This window comes from Pogoniulus pusillus, chromosome 5 (genome assembly GCF_015220805.1).
Source record: "Pogoniulus pusillus isolate bPogPus1 chromosome 5, bPogPus1.pri, whole genome shotgun sequence".
NCBI classification, from domain to species: domain Eukaryota; kingdom Metazoa; phylum Chordata; class Aves; order Piciformes; family Lybiidae; genus Pogoniulus; species Pogoniulus pusillus.
The window spans coordinates 12,326,614-12,343,213 of NC_087268.1; the positions used below are offsets into that span (position 1 = coordinate 12,326,614).

Sequence of the window (16,600 nt, forward strand, 5' to 3'; positions counted from 1 at the left end):
ATTTGGAAAGTTCATGAAGAAACTGTGTTGTATTTGTGATGCTCAGAGGAAGACTCACCATGACTTTAAGTGTTAAAAGGCTACTTGGCAGCAGTTTGTTTATTTTTTCTCCACGCTGCATGCAACTCCTTGTGACAGGATTAAGGTGGACAGTGTCTTTACAAATGAAGAGGTGGCTAGAGGAAGCCGAGATAACAAAGAAAAAAACAGAATAGGAATCTCAACAGTCCAGCCTTACCTCTGTTATATGTAAATCAGAAAGAGCTTCTTCTGATGTCTCACCAGAGGTCATGCTGCAAATCAGCAAGAGACTGTCCTCCCCAGATAACAAACTGAACACAGTCTGAACCTCTGAACTTTTAGGGCAGAGCACAGGCTTAGCAGGCAAATTAATATTAACTTCTCTGCCCAGAGAAGTGAAGAACCTAATTTAAATGAACAGTAGTAGGCAGACTGTAATTTCACCTCAGCCACTGAGGAAAGGGAGAAGGAAATTAGTGTCGGTGAATTTAGCGTAAAAGGGAAGCTGTGCCTTCCACCAATTTGAGAGCTTCCATAGGGATTTCTGTCCCACGAACTCTCCCTTTACAGGACTCCTGTGTCTCCATTGTGAACATTAACCTCTAGCAAGGGACAGATTTTCCTTACGTTTGTGATGAAATGCTGCAAATGGCAGCCATTAAGTAAGGAAACTTGCCTTAGTGTCATGCAACTGAAAGGGTCAAGCCACTTTGCAGCTGAAAAAAAAACATAATAATTAACATTATTGTGGCCTTTCAGCATCTCAGGGTGGCCTACAAAAAAGCTGGGGAAGGACTTTTCAGGCTCTCAGGGAGTGACAGGACCAGGGGGAATGAAGCGAAGCTGGAGATCGGTAGGTTCAGACTGGATGTGAGGAGGAAGCTGTTGAGCATGAGAGTGGTGAGAGGATGGAATGGGTTGCCCAGGGAGGTGGTTGAGGCCTCATCCCTGGAGGTGTTTAAGGCCAGGCTGGATGAGGCTGTGGCCAACCTGCTCTAGGGTAGGGTGTCCCTGCCCATGGCAGGGGGCTTGGAACTAGATGTTCCTTGTGGTTCCTTCCAACCCTGACTGATTCTATGATTCTATATAGTCACCAGCTGGCACTCTAGTGAAACTGAGCTTTGTTTCAAGATCAAAGTGATTTCCCATTGGAATGGGCTGCCCAGGGAGGTGGTGGAGGCACTGCCCCTGGGGGTCTTCAAGAAAAGACTGGATGAGGCACTTAGTGCCATGGTCTAGTTGATTGGTTAGGGCTGGGTGATAGGTTGGACCGGATGATCTTGGAGGTCTCTTCCAACCTGGCTGATTCTATGATTCTATGAAAGCAGCAAATCTTTTTAACCGTTAGGAAAGTACCTTTCAGGAAGATTGTTTTATCTTTTCCTGGAAGAGTCAAAATTTTGACATTATTGGCATTTATTTTATAAACATACAGATGTTCAGGAAAGTCTGTTAGGAGGACAGTTTTGTCTGTTAGGAGGACAGTTTTGTCTGTTTGTATGGTCAGCTCTAAACAACAGCTCTTCACCAAATTTGTCCTGTTTTACCAGCTAATCCAGTATGGTTGAGATTACAGGAGTTTCATTTGGGAACCAGTACACCAAAGTATATTCCACAGTTGACCCATAAGCCTCACTGCCTTCATAAATCTGAAAACCTGATTACACCATGACAATGCTGGAACATGAGGAACCCAGAACTTACTACTTTCAAGCTCTCAAAATGCCTGTCTTCTTTCCTATTTTCCAAGATCCAGTTTCCAAAACATGAAGTAAGTCTTTTTCACTGGTGAATCAAAGTGGTTTTAAAAATGACTCATTTTTCTTCACTGTCTGAACTGAGGATTTCCATGTCGACGTTCTGTAGGCTAGAGGTTTTACCAATGAACTGATGATAATAATAACAATAAACAAGTGGTAGAATTTTCTGGTGAAGTGAGCTGAATTGCTCACAAAAATGTGCTCAAAATGACAAGACTGCAAACTCTGTTTACTTTATATAAAATCACAGAACTGTTCTGGTTGGAAAAGACCTCCAAAGTCATTGAGTCCAACCATCAAACAAATACCTCAACGGCCACTAAACCATCTCACAAAGCACCATGTCCGCGTGTTTCTTGAACACCTCCCGGGATGGTGAACTCCCCTGGGCTGCCTGTTCCAATGCCTGACCACTCCTGCAGTAAAGAATTTTTTTCCTAATATCCAATCTAAACCTTCACTGGCACAATTTCAGGTCATTTCCTCTAGTTCTAGCACCTGATGCCAGGGAAAACTGACCAACACCCACTTAACTACAGTCTCCTTTCAGGGAAATGTACAGAGCAATGAGGTCTCTCCCCTCTGCCTTTTGTTCTCCAGACTAAACAATTCCAGTTCCCTCAGCCACTCCTGATATTTGTTCTAGAGACCCTTCACTAGCTTTGATGCCCTTCTCTGGACAAGCTCCAGCACATCAAGGATAAGAAGGTCATTGGGAGCAGTCAGTATGCTTCTACCAAGGGGATATCATGTTTAACCCACCTCATAGCATTTTACAAAGGCACCACCAGGTGGACAGGTGATGATAGTGCAGTGGGTGTGGTTTATCTTGATCTCAGGAAAGCATCTGACACCATCTCCCACAGCAGATAAACTGAGGAAGTGTGGTCTGGATGACAGGGTAGTGAGGTGGATTGAGAACTGGTTGAAGGAAAGAAGTCAAAGAGTTGTGGTCAATGAGACAGTCTAGTTGGAGGTCTGTATCAAGTGGAGTCCCTCAGGGGTTGGTTCTGGATCCAGTACTATTCAATGTATTCAGCAGCAGCCTGTATGAGGGCACAGAGTGCATCATCAACAAGTTTGCTGAGGACACCAAACTGGCAGGAGTGGCTGACACACCAGAGGGCTGTGCTGCCATTCAGCAGGACCTGAACAGATTGCAGAGCTGGGCTGGGAGAAACTTAATGAAATACAAGGACATGTTTAGTCTTGCACCTGGGAAAGAACAACCCTGTGGACTGCTCTGTTGGAGACCAGCTCTGTGGAAAGGAACCTGGGAGTCCTGGTGGACAATAGGCTAACCACGAGCCACCAGAGTACCCTTGTGGCCAAGAAGTCAACCGAGAGAGAGACTCTCCTCTACATCTAATCTGTCTGGGTGAGGCCACATCTGCAATATTGTGTCCAGTTCTGAGCCCCTCAGTTCAAGGACAGGGAACTGCTTGAAGGAGTCCAGTGCAGAGACACAAAGAAGATTCCAGGAGTGGAACATCTGCCTTATGAGGAAAGGCTGAGAGAGCTGGATCTCTTTAGCCTGGAGAAGACTGAGAGATTACATAATTTTTTTATAAACATGTGAAGGGTGATTGTCAGGAGGATGGAGCTAGGATCTTCTCAGGGATGCCCAATGATAGGACAAGGGGCAGCAGGTGCAAGCAGGAGCAAAGGAGATTCCACATAAACATAAGGAAAACCTTTTTCACTGTGAGGGTGGCAGAGCCCTAGAACAGGCTGCCTAGAGAGGTTGTGGAGCCTCCCTCTGCAAAGACATTCAAAACCCACCTGGATGCATTCCTGTGTGACTTGCTGTGGTCATGCTCTAGCAAGGAGATGGGACTACATGATCTTTCAAGGTCACTTCCAACCTCTAGTGTTCTGTGATTTTATGTTCTCAATGTCCTTCTTGTAGAGAGGGATCCCAAAACTGAACACATTATTTGAGGTGAAGCCTCACAATATGTATTTTTCCCCAACTTTGCAGAAAGGAGTAAGGTAGATGGACACTCATATTCCACTAACCACATACTTCACATACACAAAATCAAAGCCAGATGGCATCATTTTAGACAAGTCACCTGGCCTTTATGTGCTGCAATTTCTTTGTTGACAAGAAAGAAATAATATTTGTCTACCCTGCTGCTCAAGAGTTTTCATAACACAGGCTTAAGTTACCAGCTGTGCAGGTAAGTTTTCCAAAGAGTGAAGGGAAAGGAAATCATCCAACTGCACCTATGTACAGCCATGGTAGAGTAAGGTTCTGTACCTGTGGGATATGCTGATTGCATACAGAGGCAAACGCTATATTTCTATACCTGGAACACTTTCAAGTGTCAGAGTACACCAAACTCATTCATAAAAAGAAAGTAATGTTCTTAAGATGACAGTCCAGTATGTCTCTGCATGTGATTACATAAAAAGCACCGTTAAAGAATAATGCATTCTAGCAGCCAAGTTAGACAGCACATCTCAGATGGAGATAAGCAGATTTCCCTTTGGGAATTTACTGCTTAGTACACATAGCAGCCATGTGTCACCTGTGTACAGTCAAGACCCCACAATGTGTTAGATTTGAAATACTCCCATCTGATGACAACAGAAACTGTTTTTCCATGATTAGCAGACCTTTTAAGCCAAAGTTCTGTCATATAAAGACAAACAGCTGGATTTTTCAGCTTGTATTTATCAAGAGCAGGTTGAAAGTAGCCCTAAAGAAAAAGACTTTGGAGTGTTGATTGATGAGAAGCTCAACATGAGCCAGCAGTGTGCTCATGCAGCCCAGAAGGCAAATCATCTCCCGAGCTGCCAGCAGGACAAAAGAGGTTATTCTTCCCCTGTACTCAGCACTGGTCGGGTCACACCTTGAGTACTGGGTCCAGTTCTAGGCCACTCAAATCAAGAGAGATGTTGAGGTACTGGAACATGTCCAGAGAAAGGTGACGAAGCTAGTGAGGGGCCTGGAACACAAGCCCTGTGTGGCTAACTAGGGAGATGTAAAACAGCAGAAACAAATATTTTGCTCTGTTCAGTAGGAGTGAAACGCACAGCAGTTGGCACACAATGTACAGATTAAACATCATATTTACAGAAAACTGCAGAGTAGAAAAAAAAATTTAAACTTTACAAACACATGATCAGCAGGAGGATACCAAGAGAACAGAATTTGGTTAGTGTAGAATAATGTGAAAAAAGCCAAAGTTATAATCTTCAATTTCTTCTGCAAGTAAAAGACAAAAGTATCCTGGGTTGCATTAAGGGAAATGTGGCCAGCAGGTAGAAAAAGGTGACTGTCCCCCTCTACACCGCTTTCATAAGACTCCACCTGGAATACTGTGTCCAGTTCTGGAACCCCTGTCACAAGAAAAATATGTATGTGCTAGAACATATCCAGAGAAGGGCCATGAGGATGATGAGAGGGTTGGAGCATCTTTCCTATAAGGACAGGCTGAGTTGGGGTTGTTCAGTTCGGAGAAGAGAAAGCTCCCAGGAGACCTTATTGTGGTTTTCCAATACCTGAAGAGGGCCTACAAGAAAGCTGGTAAGGGACTTTTTAGGATGTCAAGTGATAGCACTAAGGAGAATAGATCCAAGATAGAGGAGGTTATATTTAGATCAGGCATTAGGAATGAGTTCTTCACTGTAAGGTTGGTGAGACACTGGAACAGGTTGCCCAGGGATGTGGTGGAAGCTCCATCCCTGGATGTTTTTAAGGCTAGGCTGGACATGGCTCTGGGCAACCTGATCTAATGGAAAATATCCTTGCCCATGGCAAGGGAGTTGGAACTAGATGATCCTTGAGGTCCCTTCCACCTCTGACAATTCTGTGATTATGTGAAAAGTGGACTACCTTTAGACCTAGAACAGAGCAAGTAATCACTGGCATCATCTGCAGCACCGACTAAACTATGGGAAAACTTCAGTGAATTATGAAAACCATCATGTAATGCAATTGGGTCAATAGATCACAGTCCTGTCACTGAAGGCTTTTCAAAACAAATAAATTCACCACAGCACATTTTGTTAGAGGCTAAGATTTGACACCGCTTTACCAAATCAGTTCACTTGCTGTCACCTCAAAAATAACATCACACTCATAGCAACAACCAACTACAACCAAGCAGGCTTTGTACCTAAGTGGCATCTGCGTGAACTCACAAAACAGGACTTCTGCCAATGCAAACAAATTCATCATGGGAGCTGAAAATTACCATTTTGCCTCTATCCTCTGTATGCGAAACTGAGTAGTGATAGTCCTACTTAAGCGGCAATTGCTGGTACTGAGTTTGTGTTCTGAAAGCAAGGAGCAAGCGAAGTAGTTACACAAACTAGAGGTGGCAAATCTGAGCTGCTTGAGGCAGGTAAAGCCAAGAACGCTAGCAGGTGCATTGGCCAGATTCTTACACATACTCTGCATATAGTTTGAGTACAGAACTCTATTCGGTGTTACTGGGTTTTAATCAGCTTTGCAGCACTGCTTTTTGCATACCCTCTTAGCAAAGGGGTCCCAGTCAGCTGTGCTGTGAGTGCAGACTGCTCTTCATTAGTGCCGTTGCAACAACACCTGTCATCTCCTTGCGTTACCAAACAGACTGTCCAAGCAAGAATAGAGACTGTGGCACCTGAAACCTATTTCTTTTTCGTACATTCACCAGCTGCCCTCCTAATGAGTCTCTCAGGAGTTTCCGAACTAGCCTGTTCCTAACTCAGGGCAGCTCGGACGCAAACAGCAGCATTTCCAGCAGGACACCAAGGGGACCCGAAGGCAGCCGCACACGCACGGCTCACTGCGCCTCACAAGATCCCTCAGAAAGGAGCGAAAGGACGAGCCAGGACTCATCTCACGCCAGGGTAAAACCTTCCGGGGCCCGCCGGGCCGATCTGGCAGGCAGCGGACACCCGCAGCAACTCCCCGTCCCGCCCCGCTCGCGCAACGCCGAAGGGGAGACACGCAGGGCCCCGCCGCCGTTATTCCGACAGCCCCGTATACCTGCCTCGGGGCTGAGCTCTGCCTCGGCAGCCAGCCCTGCAGAAGGGAAGTTGCGCGATCTCCCCGCCCGCCACAGCCCCGGCCCCGGTCCCGGTCCCGGTCCGGCGCTCACCATGGCGATGGCAGCAGCACTCACCATGGCGATGGCAGCAGCACCCAGCGCACCTGGCCGCGACGCCGCGCGAAGCCCTGGCAACCGGAGCCCCGTCCGCGCGCACGGCCCCGGCGCCGATTGGGCGAGAGGAGGGGACGTCACCCGCGCGCGCGCCGCGCCGTGACGCCGCCGAACCCGCCCCCTGGCAGCCGCGGCTCAGCCCCCGCGCCCGGCCCGGGCGCCGACTGGGCGAGAGGAGGGGACGTCACCCGCGGGCGCTCTGTTCCCCGCGGGAAGCGGAAGCGGTGCGGCTGGCGGTTGTGGCGGAGGCAGAGTCTGTCGTAACAGTGCCGCTGCGCGCTCCGGTAACCTCCGCGGTGCGGCCCTCCACCGGGATCGGGGCAAAGGAGTTGGGGCGACAGCGGTGGCGATAGAAACAGAGCAGGAGAGCGGCTGGGGCTGGCTCCCTGGGGCTCTGAGGCGGGCGGTGGGTGTGTTCGGCCTGTGCTGACCGATACTGCTGCGCGGTCAGAAACCTCTTCTGCAGATCGGTGGGTAGCGTCCAGCTGTCGCTTACCGGCGAGCTGCAGGGCTGAGGTGAGACGGGACATCTTGCCTCTGGTAGCGTAGGCGCGGCGGGGCCGGACGGCGGGGATTGTGTGGGTGGCGATTTTCCGAGGCCGTCGCTGGGTCGTGGTTTAGCTGCGTTAATACAGGATGAATGATTCAACCAGTGAAGGGAGGTTTGCCGATAGAGATGTAATAAAAAGGGGAGGGGGGGGGAAGTGCAGAGGCTTAAGCTGAGGCTTTGAGAGTAACAGGACAGTAAGAACAGTATTATGACATGAGTACTGCAGGAACAGGTGGTCTCAGGGGAAGCAGACATGACAAAATGCTCGTAATAATTTTATCGAGTATTTTTGCCTCTTCCTGACCAGCTACACTTTCGTCCTTCTTCTTCTCAACTGGGACCCACAATCAGAAATTAAGCAGTAACAGTGGTGAATAACACATCCCAATATTAAATGAAGAAAAAAGAACTGTGAATTTACAAACTCCAGATGTAGAAGCAACAGGTAGTAAGGCGTTCGCATATTTATACCTTGAGAAAACTCAAGAAGGAAAAAGGTGTTCCTTTTGTGGTCATCACAAAAGATAACCTTCCATGAAACAGATAATGATGACTCTAGAAAGCTGGCAGTTGTGTGCTCACTGTTGCCTTTATCTCTTCAGGGCAGAGAGCTGTGCCAATGGAAGTGAAAAAAAAAAACAGTTGTAGTTAAACCTTTTCAGTTAGTGGTACAATGAAAGGAAGCACAGGCTTTGTTTTCTGGAATAATGGGAAGAAAAAAAACCGACAATGACCACCACAAAGTAGGGCTATACGGATCTCAAATTAATGTAGTTAGAAAAGGGGGATGAGTCACCCGGAGAACTAAGAGTGGAAGGAACTGCACAGAAAGGAGGCATTGGTGGGTAAGAGAAAATGGCCAGGATAGTGGTTTGGACCAAACTGGGGGTGAAGTTTTACTGTTGGGTTAAACTGAGCATGTGCAGCTGCTCAGGGCACTGACTCATCTTTTTGTTAGCAATTTGCACTATCAAAGAAATTGTATTAGCATGCAAGACTGAAGCTACTGTGCAGCTGTGCAGTTGCTGTCATTCCTTCATAGCCTCTTGCTTTGCTTTAAGCACAACCTGAGATTTCCAATTCTTACAGCTCTGTAACTGTCTCTACATGGTTGTGCATGTTAGAGAGTAACACTCTGAGTAAGATGAGGGATCACTGAAAAAAGAAGGTGACCTAGAAAGATAAATCTGAGGAAGGGAAACTGGAACTAGGTGAGGAGCAGGACATAGGAGTTGGAAGTTCAGATATTGATGAAAGAAAGAAAGAAACAAGTGCCAGCAGGCCTTCTCCTTGTAACTATTTGGGTCCTGGTGTGGGTTTTATCATTTGGGGTGGGGTTTTTTTTCCCCTTTGTTTTGGCATGCCCTTTTTTTTTCCCCACTGGACTTTAGAGATTCTATGAGAAAATAGGGCAATCCAAGATTATCTGTCACTGCTACCGTGCTAAAGATTTTATTTTCCCTTCCTCATTTTCTCCTCAGACTTCTGTAGTTGAGAGAAGCTGACTACTAAAGAGAAAATGTCATCTTTAGAAAAAGGTAAATGATTTACATTATGTCTAAGCAGGCTGGATTAAAAGTACTTAAATTTGAATGCTAAAGACCACTGTGTGCCAGGCTCTATTCATTTAAATTTATTCCTCTTTATGTACCTGTTAGGAAGGATTTATGGGGCTTCACTGTTGCAGTGAAAACCAGAGTGGCCTGGATAGAAAATTAAATGTAGTTTTCCAATCCAGCTTTGTATTGAAAATAAACTCAGATTTTTCACTGGTACTGTCATCAATATAATGCTGGTACTTCACTTGCCTCTAGTATTTAGAACTGGTTAGTACTAGTTGGTACATCTTGAAAATAGGGCACTGTACTGGGGTTTCTACAGCAGTTTTTAAAACTTCTTTTTTTTGGATAGAGGGTGCAGACTCACCTTACTGCCCACAGTATGAGAAGAAAAATCCAGCATGTGTATCTGTGTTTCTTGCTTTCACTCATTGTGAGGAAACTTTCCTACAGTAATACTTGATTCAACTGAAAACTTGGTGAATTTTAATAAACTTAATTTCAGTAAACATGAATAAATTGAATTTCAGAATGCAGCATCACTGGGAATACAGAGGGGAATGAATCAGAATTGGCTTGTTTTTTTTCAGACTTTCACTTGGACAGCTAAAATGCAGAGTAGATAGTACTTAATTCTGCTAAACTTCTTAAGGTGTTAGAAGCTATGTAGCTAATGGCTGCGTTCCCTTTAATTCTTGTTTTTAAAATTAGACTGCTTAATTCTCTCAGCTTCCACAACTTGATTTTACTTTCAGCCTATGAGTAATGTTGCAATTCATTTTCTTTGTGCTAGTTCATTTTCATGCCTGAAATTAAGCTTGTATGGCAGCAGGATATCAAGATTAATGCATTTCAGATTAACGTTAGATTAATACTAATGAGTAATACATACTTGAGCAAGGACTTCTCTAACTTGTTCTTAGTAACTGCTGCTGCAAAGAGTTATTTTACACATGCAGTGGGCAGTTAAAATCTCACTTTGAAGTAGTTGCAAATGAAGAGTTGCAAAAAGACCATAACAAAGTAAAAGGTTGTCAACTTTCCCTCTGCTATTTCTAAACTTTAGTTGAGGATGCCTCATCACCCATCCGAGGACCTGGAGATGGCATGGAAACAGAACAGACAGGTGAAGCAGCAGAAATAATCACTGGAGCCAATGCTACAAACCGTCAGATCCACCACAGCCCACTTAAGAAGACAGTCTCCTCCCTGAGTCCTGGAGTTCTGCAGCTGGGGAAAATCCATGCCGATAAATCAGTGGAGATTGAAGCTATTCGTATAGTAGTCCCCAAAGCAGCTATCACCCATGTTGTTCCAACTAAAAACGCTAAGGTAGCTAAATCAGTGGGACATAAAGGAGATGTGTTTCATCAGTCAGATGGAGCCACAGATCCCAAGAAAGAACAGACAGAGCTGAAAAATGCAGTTGAAAAGCTAAAGAATTCAGAAAAGCGGCTGCTGCAGGATAAAGAAGGTCTCTCTAATCAGCTGCGCATACAGACAGAGGTAAGAAATGAAAGCTCTTTTCTCTCACGCAGCTGACCTGCTTTGGATTACGTGAGCAGTTTGTGAACGTGACTGAAGAGAACTGCCACAACACTCGATTTAAAACAAATAGCTTGCCTTTTGAACTTACCAGTTAGGATACAAAGTGGAAGTACCTCTGAGTAGTCCAGTGTTGCTTCTCTGACATCACATGAAAGAATTCAAAGGCTTGAAGCTAGGAGAAACACATTAGAGGGCTGCAGGAAATGGATCTTCCTTGAAGAAGGATTTTGCTCCTCAACCATTAAGTGAAAAATGTTATGCCATAGGATTGACTCATTTTTTACTTAATATAACCTGATGATGTCTAATCTAAACATGAGAAGGATCCTCTACTTTGAGTGTGACAGAACACAGGAACAGGCTGCTCATGGAGGTAGTGTAGTCTTTGTCTCTGGAGACTTTCAAAGCCCACCTGGATGTGTTCCTGTGTGACCTTCTTTAGGTTATCATGCTCTAACAGGGAGGTCAGATTCAATCTCCAGATTGCTAGCCTATACCATTCTGTGATTTTGTAATCTTTTATCTTGCTGATTCAGGAATCGAATACTACTGAAACTAACTTTGACTCTTGTAATGTGCCTTCACTCTCTCTCTTGGGCCTCTGTTAGAATTTAAAGGAAGTTTTAAACATGCATTGATCTCAAATGTTGCTAGAGCAGGTTATGATGCTTAATCACAGAATAGTAGAGGTCAGAAGGAACCTGGAGATCAAGTTCAAACCCTCTGCCAAAGCAGGATCACCTAAGGCAGGTATTAATATACTCTGCATTGAATGCATCCCATTCCAGAAGGAGAAAGGTAATGTATTGCTATCATTTGCACTAACTTGCACTGCATCCTGGAGGCAGGAGGTGTTTTATTCTCTGTTGGTAATTACAAGACTCTCTGGTCTGTTTCTAGGTGAATCGGGAGCTGAAGAAATTGCTTGTTGCTTCTGTTGGGGATGATCTGCAGTACCACTTTGAACGGATGGCTCGTGAGAAAAATCAGCTCATCCTAGAAAATGAGGTTCTGGGCCGGAATTTATCCCAGTTATCGGAGCAATTGGAGCGCATGTCCATACAGTGTGACGTGTGGAGAAGCAAATTCCTGGCAAGCAGGTAGTCCATCCTACAGACCTGAAACAACACCTTTCTCTTTCACACTTCTATTGAGTGCACCTACTGCACTGCTTGGCAATGCACCTACATGTGCAGAGGGCAGACACAACTATACTGACACCTACTATGAAAGCTGAGCATACAGAAAAGGTTACGAAGAAAGTAAGCTCCTTGTAAATATAATTAGATCTGCTTTTCAGAAGTAATACAAAGATAATACCTCATAAAATGCTAACTACAGTTCTTGTCAACATAAAAAGAGAAGTTCTTAATTCTGATATGTATTGTGCAGTTTTGGTTTAAAAATGTCTTCCAGGATAGCTAGCTATCTTGACTTGTCCTAGAGGTAATTAGCTTGTCTTACTTAGCCCAGTCTTTAGTATGGTAAAATCATCAGTTAGTAAAGTTGATTTGGTTAATAACTGTGCTGATTATTATTACTGTTGTTTAGAGATCTATAAAGAGCAACCCAATGTGGAAGAAAAAGTAGTGGGACCTCTTCATTAAACACTGGCTGTGTTACTGCTAAGAACCCAGCTGTTATTTCTGTAACTGTAAAAGCTGGTCCGAGTGTCAAAATTTCATGCAAGCAATGGATTAGACTTTTAACTTCCTCAGTGTAGTTGCCTTGTCAGATCTGCAAATAGTGTTCCAGGATTTTTAATCCTCTGTTGTGCTGTGATTGTAGTTTAATTATGATGCTTAATGCACGTACAAAAGACCCCACTGCTTGAAGGAAATTGTCATAGAATACAATCTCCTCCCTTTTATTTGCTGATCTTAAGAAGTTCCAACACATTACGAGAATGGTAGGTAGTTGTGATAATGCTAGCTAGGCAAGAGTTACTATCCTAAATTAACTTGCTTCTTTAGCATTAATAGAAGTGTTAAAATCAGGGATGAGAGTCCCTGATGACGTGCTTCAAGTAACATCTTTAGATATTATAATATTCTGGTTTATTGAGATCTCAGATTTCTAAATGGTTTAAATGGCATTCTGGTCCCTGCATGTGCAGTACTGCAGGCATTTGGAAAACCTGCTTAAGGGATCAGTGCCAAGCCTCATAGCATGGAAAAATGTGACAACAGTTGTCTAATTTGCAGCTCTTAAATCCTTGTATCTGACGCATGTAGTCCTTGAGATAGGCAGCAAGGTGAGTGAATGCAGTCTATAGCCATAGCTGTCACCTTTAGAGAGGAGCATGACAAGATGTGATTGTAGCACACTTGTGAGAATCATGTGAGTAAAACAAAATGTATTTAGCTATTTTAACCTCTCAGGATCCTTGTCATACCAAGTCTTTTGAACTGTCTGTTAGGTATCTGTTCAGTGACATAGATCATTTAAATTCAGCAGGTCAAAACATAATCTTGCACTTGTGCTGACTGTAGTTGAACAGAAATGATGCTTAATATGCATCCTTTGTAATTAGCTTGATAAAGGCTCACTATGGAGAGGGAGGAGTGAGAACAGCAGCTTAATCCTTCGTTGAAGCTGACTGATCACCCTCTGTAGTAGAATAAGGTGACTTTCAAACTGATCGCTTCCACTAATGATTGAATATTTCTTTTACAGGGTTATGTCTGATGAACTAACCAACACCAGAGCAATTCTTCAGCGTCAAACCAGGGATGCACAAAGTGCAATCCAGGACTTGCTGAGTGAACGCGATCAGTTCCGTCGAGAAATGAGTGATACACACAAGTAGGATTTTTTTTTTCCTAATCCAGACTGCGTTTTACAAACCTCATTTCTCTTGGTTTATTATAGAAATGAGTTAAATGACTTTTCCTTGTTTGAGTAATACTCAACAAAAATTATTTGTACTGATGGACAGTACAGAGGCAGAAGAGTCGAAGTAGCTTTAATTCTTCATTCCCTGGAGGTGTGAGGTCTTGGGGTTAATATGTTGTAGAACGGACATCCTGTATTTAATCACTTACTGTCTTGACTTCAAGTCTTCTCTGTCTCCTCCCACAGTATGGATTCTTCTACCTGCATTGACCTTTTTAGTGCTTATCCTGCCAGATGGCAAATAAGTTTTGCCAGTATTAAAATAGTGTGTTGGTGAGGCCTTGCATTGGAGAATAGCCTGTTTGCATTCTTGGGTTTAAACACTTCTTCTGTCTTTTCTTTAGTTCAGGACTTACTCAGTAAGTCTTCATAAGGAGCGGCTCCTCTGATAGTAAAGAGTGCAAAACCTACTAACTGTGCTTTTTCTCCTTTCTGCATAGGCTCTTGGAGGAGCTGATGGTTTCTCTTCAATGGGGCAGACAACAGACATACTATCCTAGTGCCCAGCCTTACACCACAACAGAGCTGGCAGCTGTGAACTGTAAGCTAGCCAAAGCTGTGAGTTCACATCTTCTTGGAAATACTGGCACTAACAGTCCGAAAAAGACTTCAGCAGCTGTGGAGTTTTGCAATACCCCTGCTGAGAAAATGGCTGAAATGGTAAGAACTGTTCACACATCTCAGTCTGTCAGCAGAGTCTTCTTTCCAGAAATAAAGCTACTCAGCAGTTTGCCCTTTGTAAAAACTATATGCAGGGAAAACACGATGAATAGAGCTGTTTCCTTCATTTAAGGTAATAGTTTAAAAAGGCAAACAAACCTAACAAAAAAAACACAGCCAACTAACCCCCCACAAAAAAACCCACTACTCTTACACATGGAAGAATAAGCAGAACAACAACAAATAATATATATAACAAATAACATAATGATGCACGCTGTTTCCTTCTGCCCAATCTGACCACAAATGATTGGGTCAAAATTTGTTTAGGATTAGTGCATCAGGAGAAAGCCAATTGAAAATACTCCATTGAGTTTAAAATTTGAAGAATAAATCATAACACTTCAGCAGTAGTTTCTGTTGCTCTAAAAATCAATCCTCTTAAAAGTGGATGGAAACACACAGAGAAGCCATGTGATTATCTTTCAAGATAAGTTTCCACTGTAGCAAGCTTGAGGTTTAAATAGCAAGCTAGACTCAACTATTTAGTCTGGGAGCAATTGAGTAACAGTTCAGCAGCAGGCTCCTCACAGTGCATAGTGGTCTGTGTTATTTATGCCTGGTTTTGCTCAACTGTGCTAAAAGCAGTTTTTAATTTTTAATTATTAATAAATTCATACCTTGGATTTCTGCTGGGCATACTCATTTATAAACTGTATTTCTTTATTGAAGGTCTGCATAGTTGGACATTTAAGTTTCAACTCTGAAAAAAATGGAAAATTTGCTTTTGAGCAGAAAAGCTTCCTAGCTGTTAGGGAAAGATAAAACCCATTAAACTTCATAGATATGATTTCAGTCTTTTTTTTTCCATCTTTAGGTGCTACATGTACTGGATCCAGCTGCACATACAGAAACCTCAACTGAAGTTTCTTTTTCTGAGACCTCTCCTTCCTCCTTCCTTTCCACAAAGAAGAATATTGGAAGGTTTCACCCATATACAAGATATGAAGATGTAACTTTTAACTGTTGCAATCATTGTCAAGGAGAGCTGATTGCCCTTTAAAAATACAGCCAGTGCAACTGCACATGTACTCTTTCTGAATAACTACACTCTTTGATGATCAGCAGACTTCCCATTTTCCTATTTCTTTCCATAATGGGTGTGTTTAACATTGGAAATTCAGTAGTTTCTGCTTCTCTACCCCTTGAAGTTAGAGACTCACAGGATTTCCTTAGCCTCTGGGATACTTCTGCTACTTATTTTCTACTATGGCCTCAAATCCACTTTGTAGAGCACAGAGGTGCCCTTGACTATGTAAAGTTTACAGTCTTAATTAGAAAATCTCAATTAATTTCTTCTTAGAAGGAGACAAAAGCATAACTATATCAAAGTAAAGGAAGTGTCAATAGGTTGCTTAAAAAAACAAGGCAATGGAAAATGGTCATCTCCATGCCTTCTTTTAATCTTAGCAACAGTTATGAACAGGTCCCAACTGTTCAGCCTCTGAAATTTAGTAATTAAACTGAGTATGTGCAATGATTTTTCATAGCTGTAAGTTCCAAAAGTAAGAGCATAAGCACTGTTGCAGCCATCCTGGCAAGAAGGGGAAAGAGCTTGAATGAACTCTGGATGTAATATGTAAATAGTTTTCATGGACTCTGAAAACTCTGTGGGGTGAGGTTATTCTTGTGTTGACACAGAGCTAAAATCTCCTTTCCTATCTATTTCAGCTTCTAGAATGAAGCTGTAGCAGCTGATTTTCAGCAGAAAGAGACTGATATACCTCCTTTAGTACCTAGTGTTGAAACCTGACCTAACATTAGAACTGAGTCCTTGCCCAAGGTCTTTTTGGGTGTTGTGGGAAGCTGAAGCACTAAGTTTGCACAGATACTAGTAAAAAAATAGATATTTTTTTACTTGTATGGTTTTGTAATCGTGAAAAGAATCTTATAAAGAACTTTTAGCAGGTAATCTGCTACATCCAAAGAAGCCTATTTAAGTTGCAAATATAAAGAAGAAAGGTAGGAGGAAGCAAATATGCTTCTTATTTTTTAGTTTCACTCCTAAAGTTATCATATGTAGCTGTGTATTTTAGAGAGGGTTTGTGTAATGGTTGCTTCTGTCCAGTTTTCCTTTGAAACATACCATAAACAGAATAGGTTAAGGTCTAAATTCTTGCTGTTGCTGGCTTTGGTTTGCATGAAGGAACCTACAATAAACTTTCTTTCCTTGCTTTCAAGTCGCAGTTTTACATTTAATACACCTGTATTTCTGACCTCATTTTCTCTGTGGCCTTTACTGGTCTGAGGTAATGAATGGAGGCTTCCTACAAGGGAGTAAGCTATAAAGGGAGATAGCTTAAAGAAAGATAGAATCATAGAATCAACCAGGTTGGAAGAGACCTCCAAGATCATCTAGTCCAATCTAGCACCCAGCCCTATCCAGTC

General features: G+C 43.1%; 2 protein-coding genes across 3 annotated transcripts in view; one reads left to right on the forward strand and one right to left on the reverse strand.

The window, feature by feature from the left end:
* The window catches only part of NME7 (NME/NM23 family member 7), a 127,815-nt gene extending 120,807 nt beyond the window's left edge, over positions 1–7,008 (reverse strand). The window contains exons 1-2 of the mRNA XM_064143226.1: positions 6,902–7,008; positions 5,987–6,068 (exon numbers count right to left, since the gene is read on the reverse strand). Coding sequence (XP_063999296.1) covers positions 5,987–5,989 — 3 coding nt within the window. The 5' untranslated portion in view covers positions 5,990–6,068; positions 6,902–7,008. The remainder of the gene's footprint in view (positions 1–5,986; positions 6,069–6,901) is intronic.
* Positions 7,009–7,098: 90 nt separating this feature from the next.
* Positions 7,099–16,392, forward strand: BLZF1 (basic leucine zipper nuclear factor 1). Of its 2 annotated transcripts, none has more exons than XM_064143228.1 (7): positions 7,099–7,456; positions 8,972–9,028; positions 10,116–10,555; positions 11,498–11,697; positions 13,274–13,402; positions 13,933–14,152; positions 15,030–16,392. In XM_064143228.1, exons 2-7 carry the CDS (start codon positions 9,010–9,012, stop codon positions 15,213–15,215), a joined length of 1,194 nt encoding a protein of 397 aa, XP_063999298.1. In that variant the 5' UTR covers positions 7,099–7,456; positions 8,972–9,009; the 3' UTR covers positions 15,216–16,392. The 2 variants fall into 2 exon arrangements, with proteins under 2 accessions (XP_063999298.1, XP_063999299.1); XM_064143229.1 differs by lacking the exon at positions 7,099–7,456 and adding an exon at positions 7,833–7,935.
* Positions 16,393–16,600: the final 208 nt, after the last annotated feature.

Bases quoted from the DNA above. Each gene is read 5' to 3' on its own strand.
- BLZF1 (XM_064143228.1), top strand. The intron at 11,698-13,273 runs GTAGTCCATCCT...TTTCTTTTACAG, and splicing joins AGCAAATTCCTGGCAAGCAG to GGTTATGTCTGATGAACTAA. The intron at 13,403-13,932 runs GTAGGATTTTTT...CTTTCTGCATAG, and splicing joins GAAATGAGTGATACACACAA to GCTCTTGGAGGAGCTGATGG.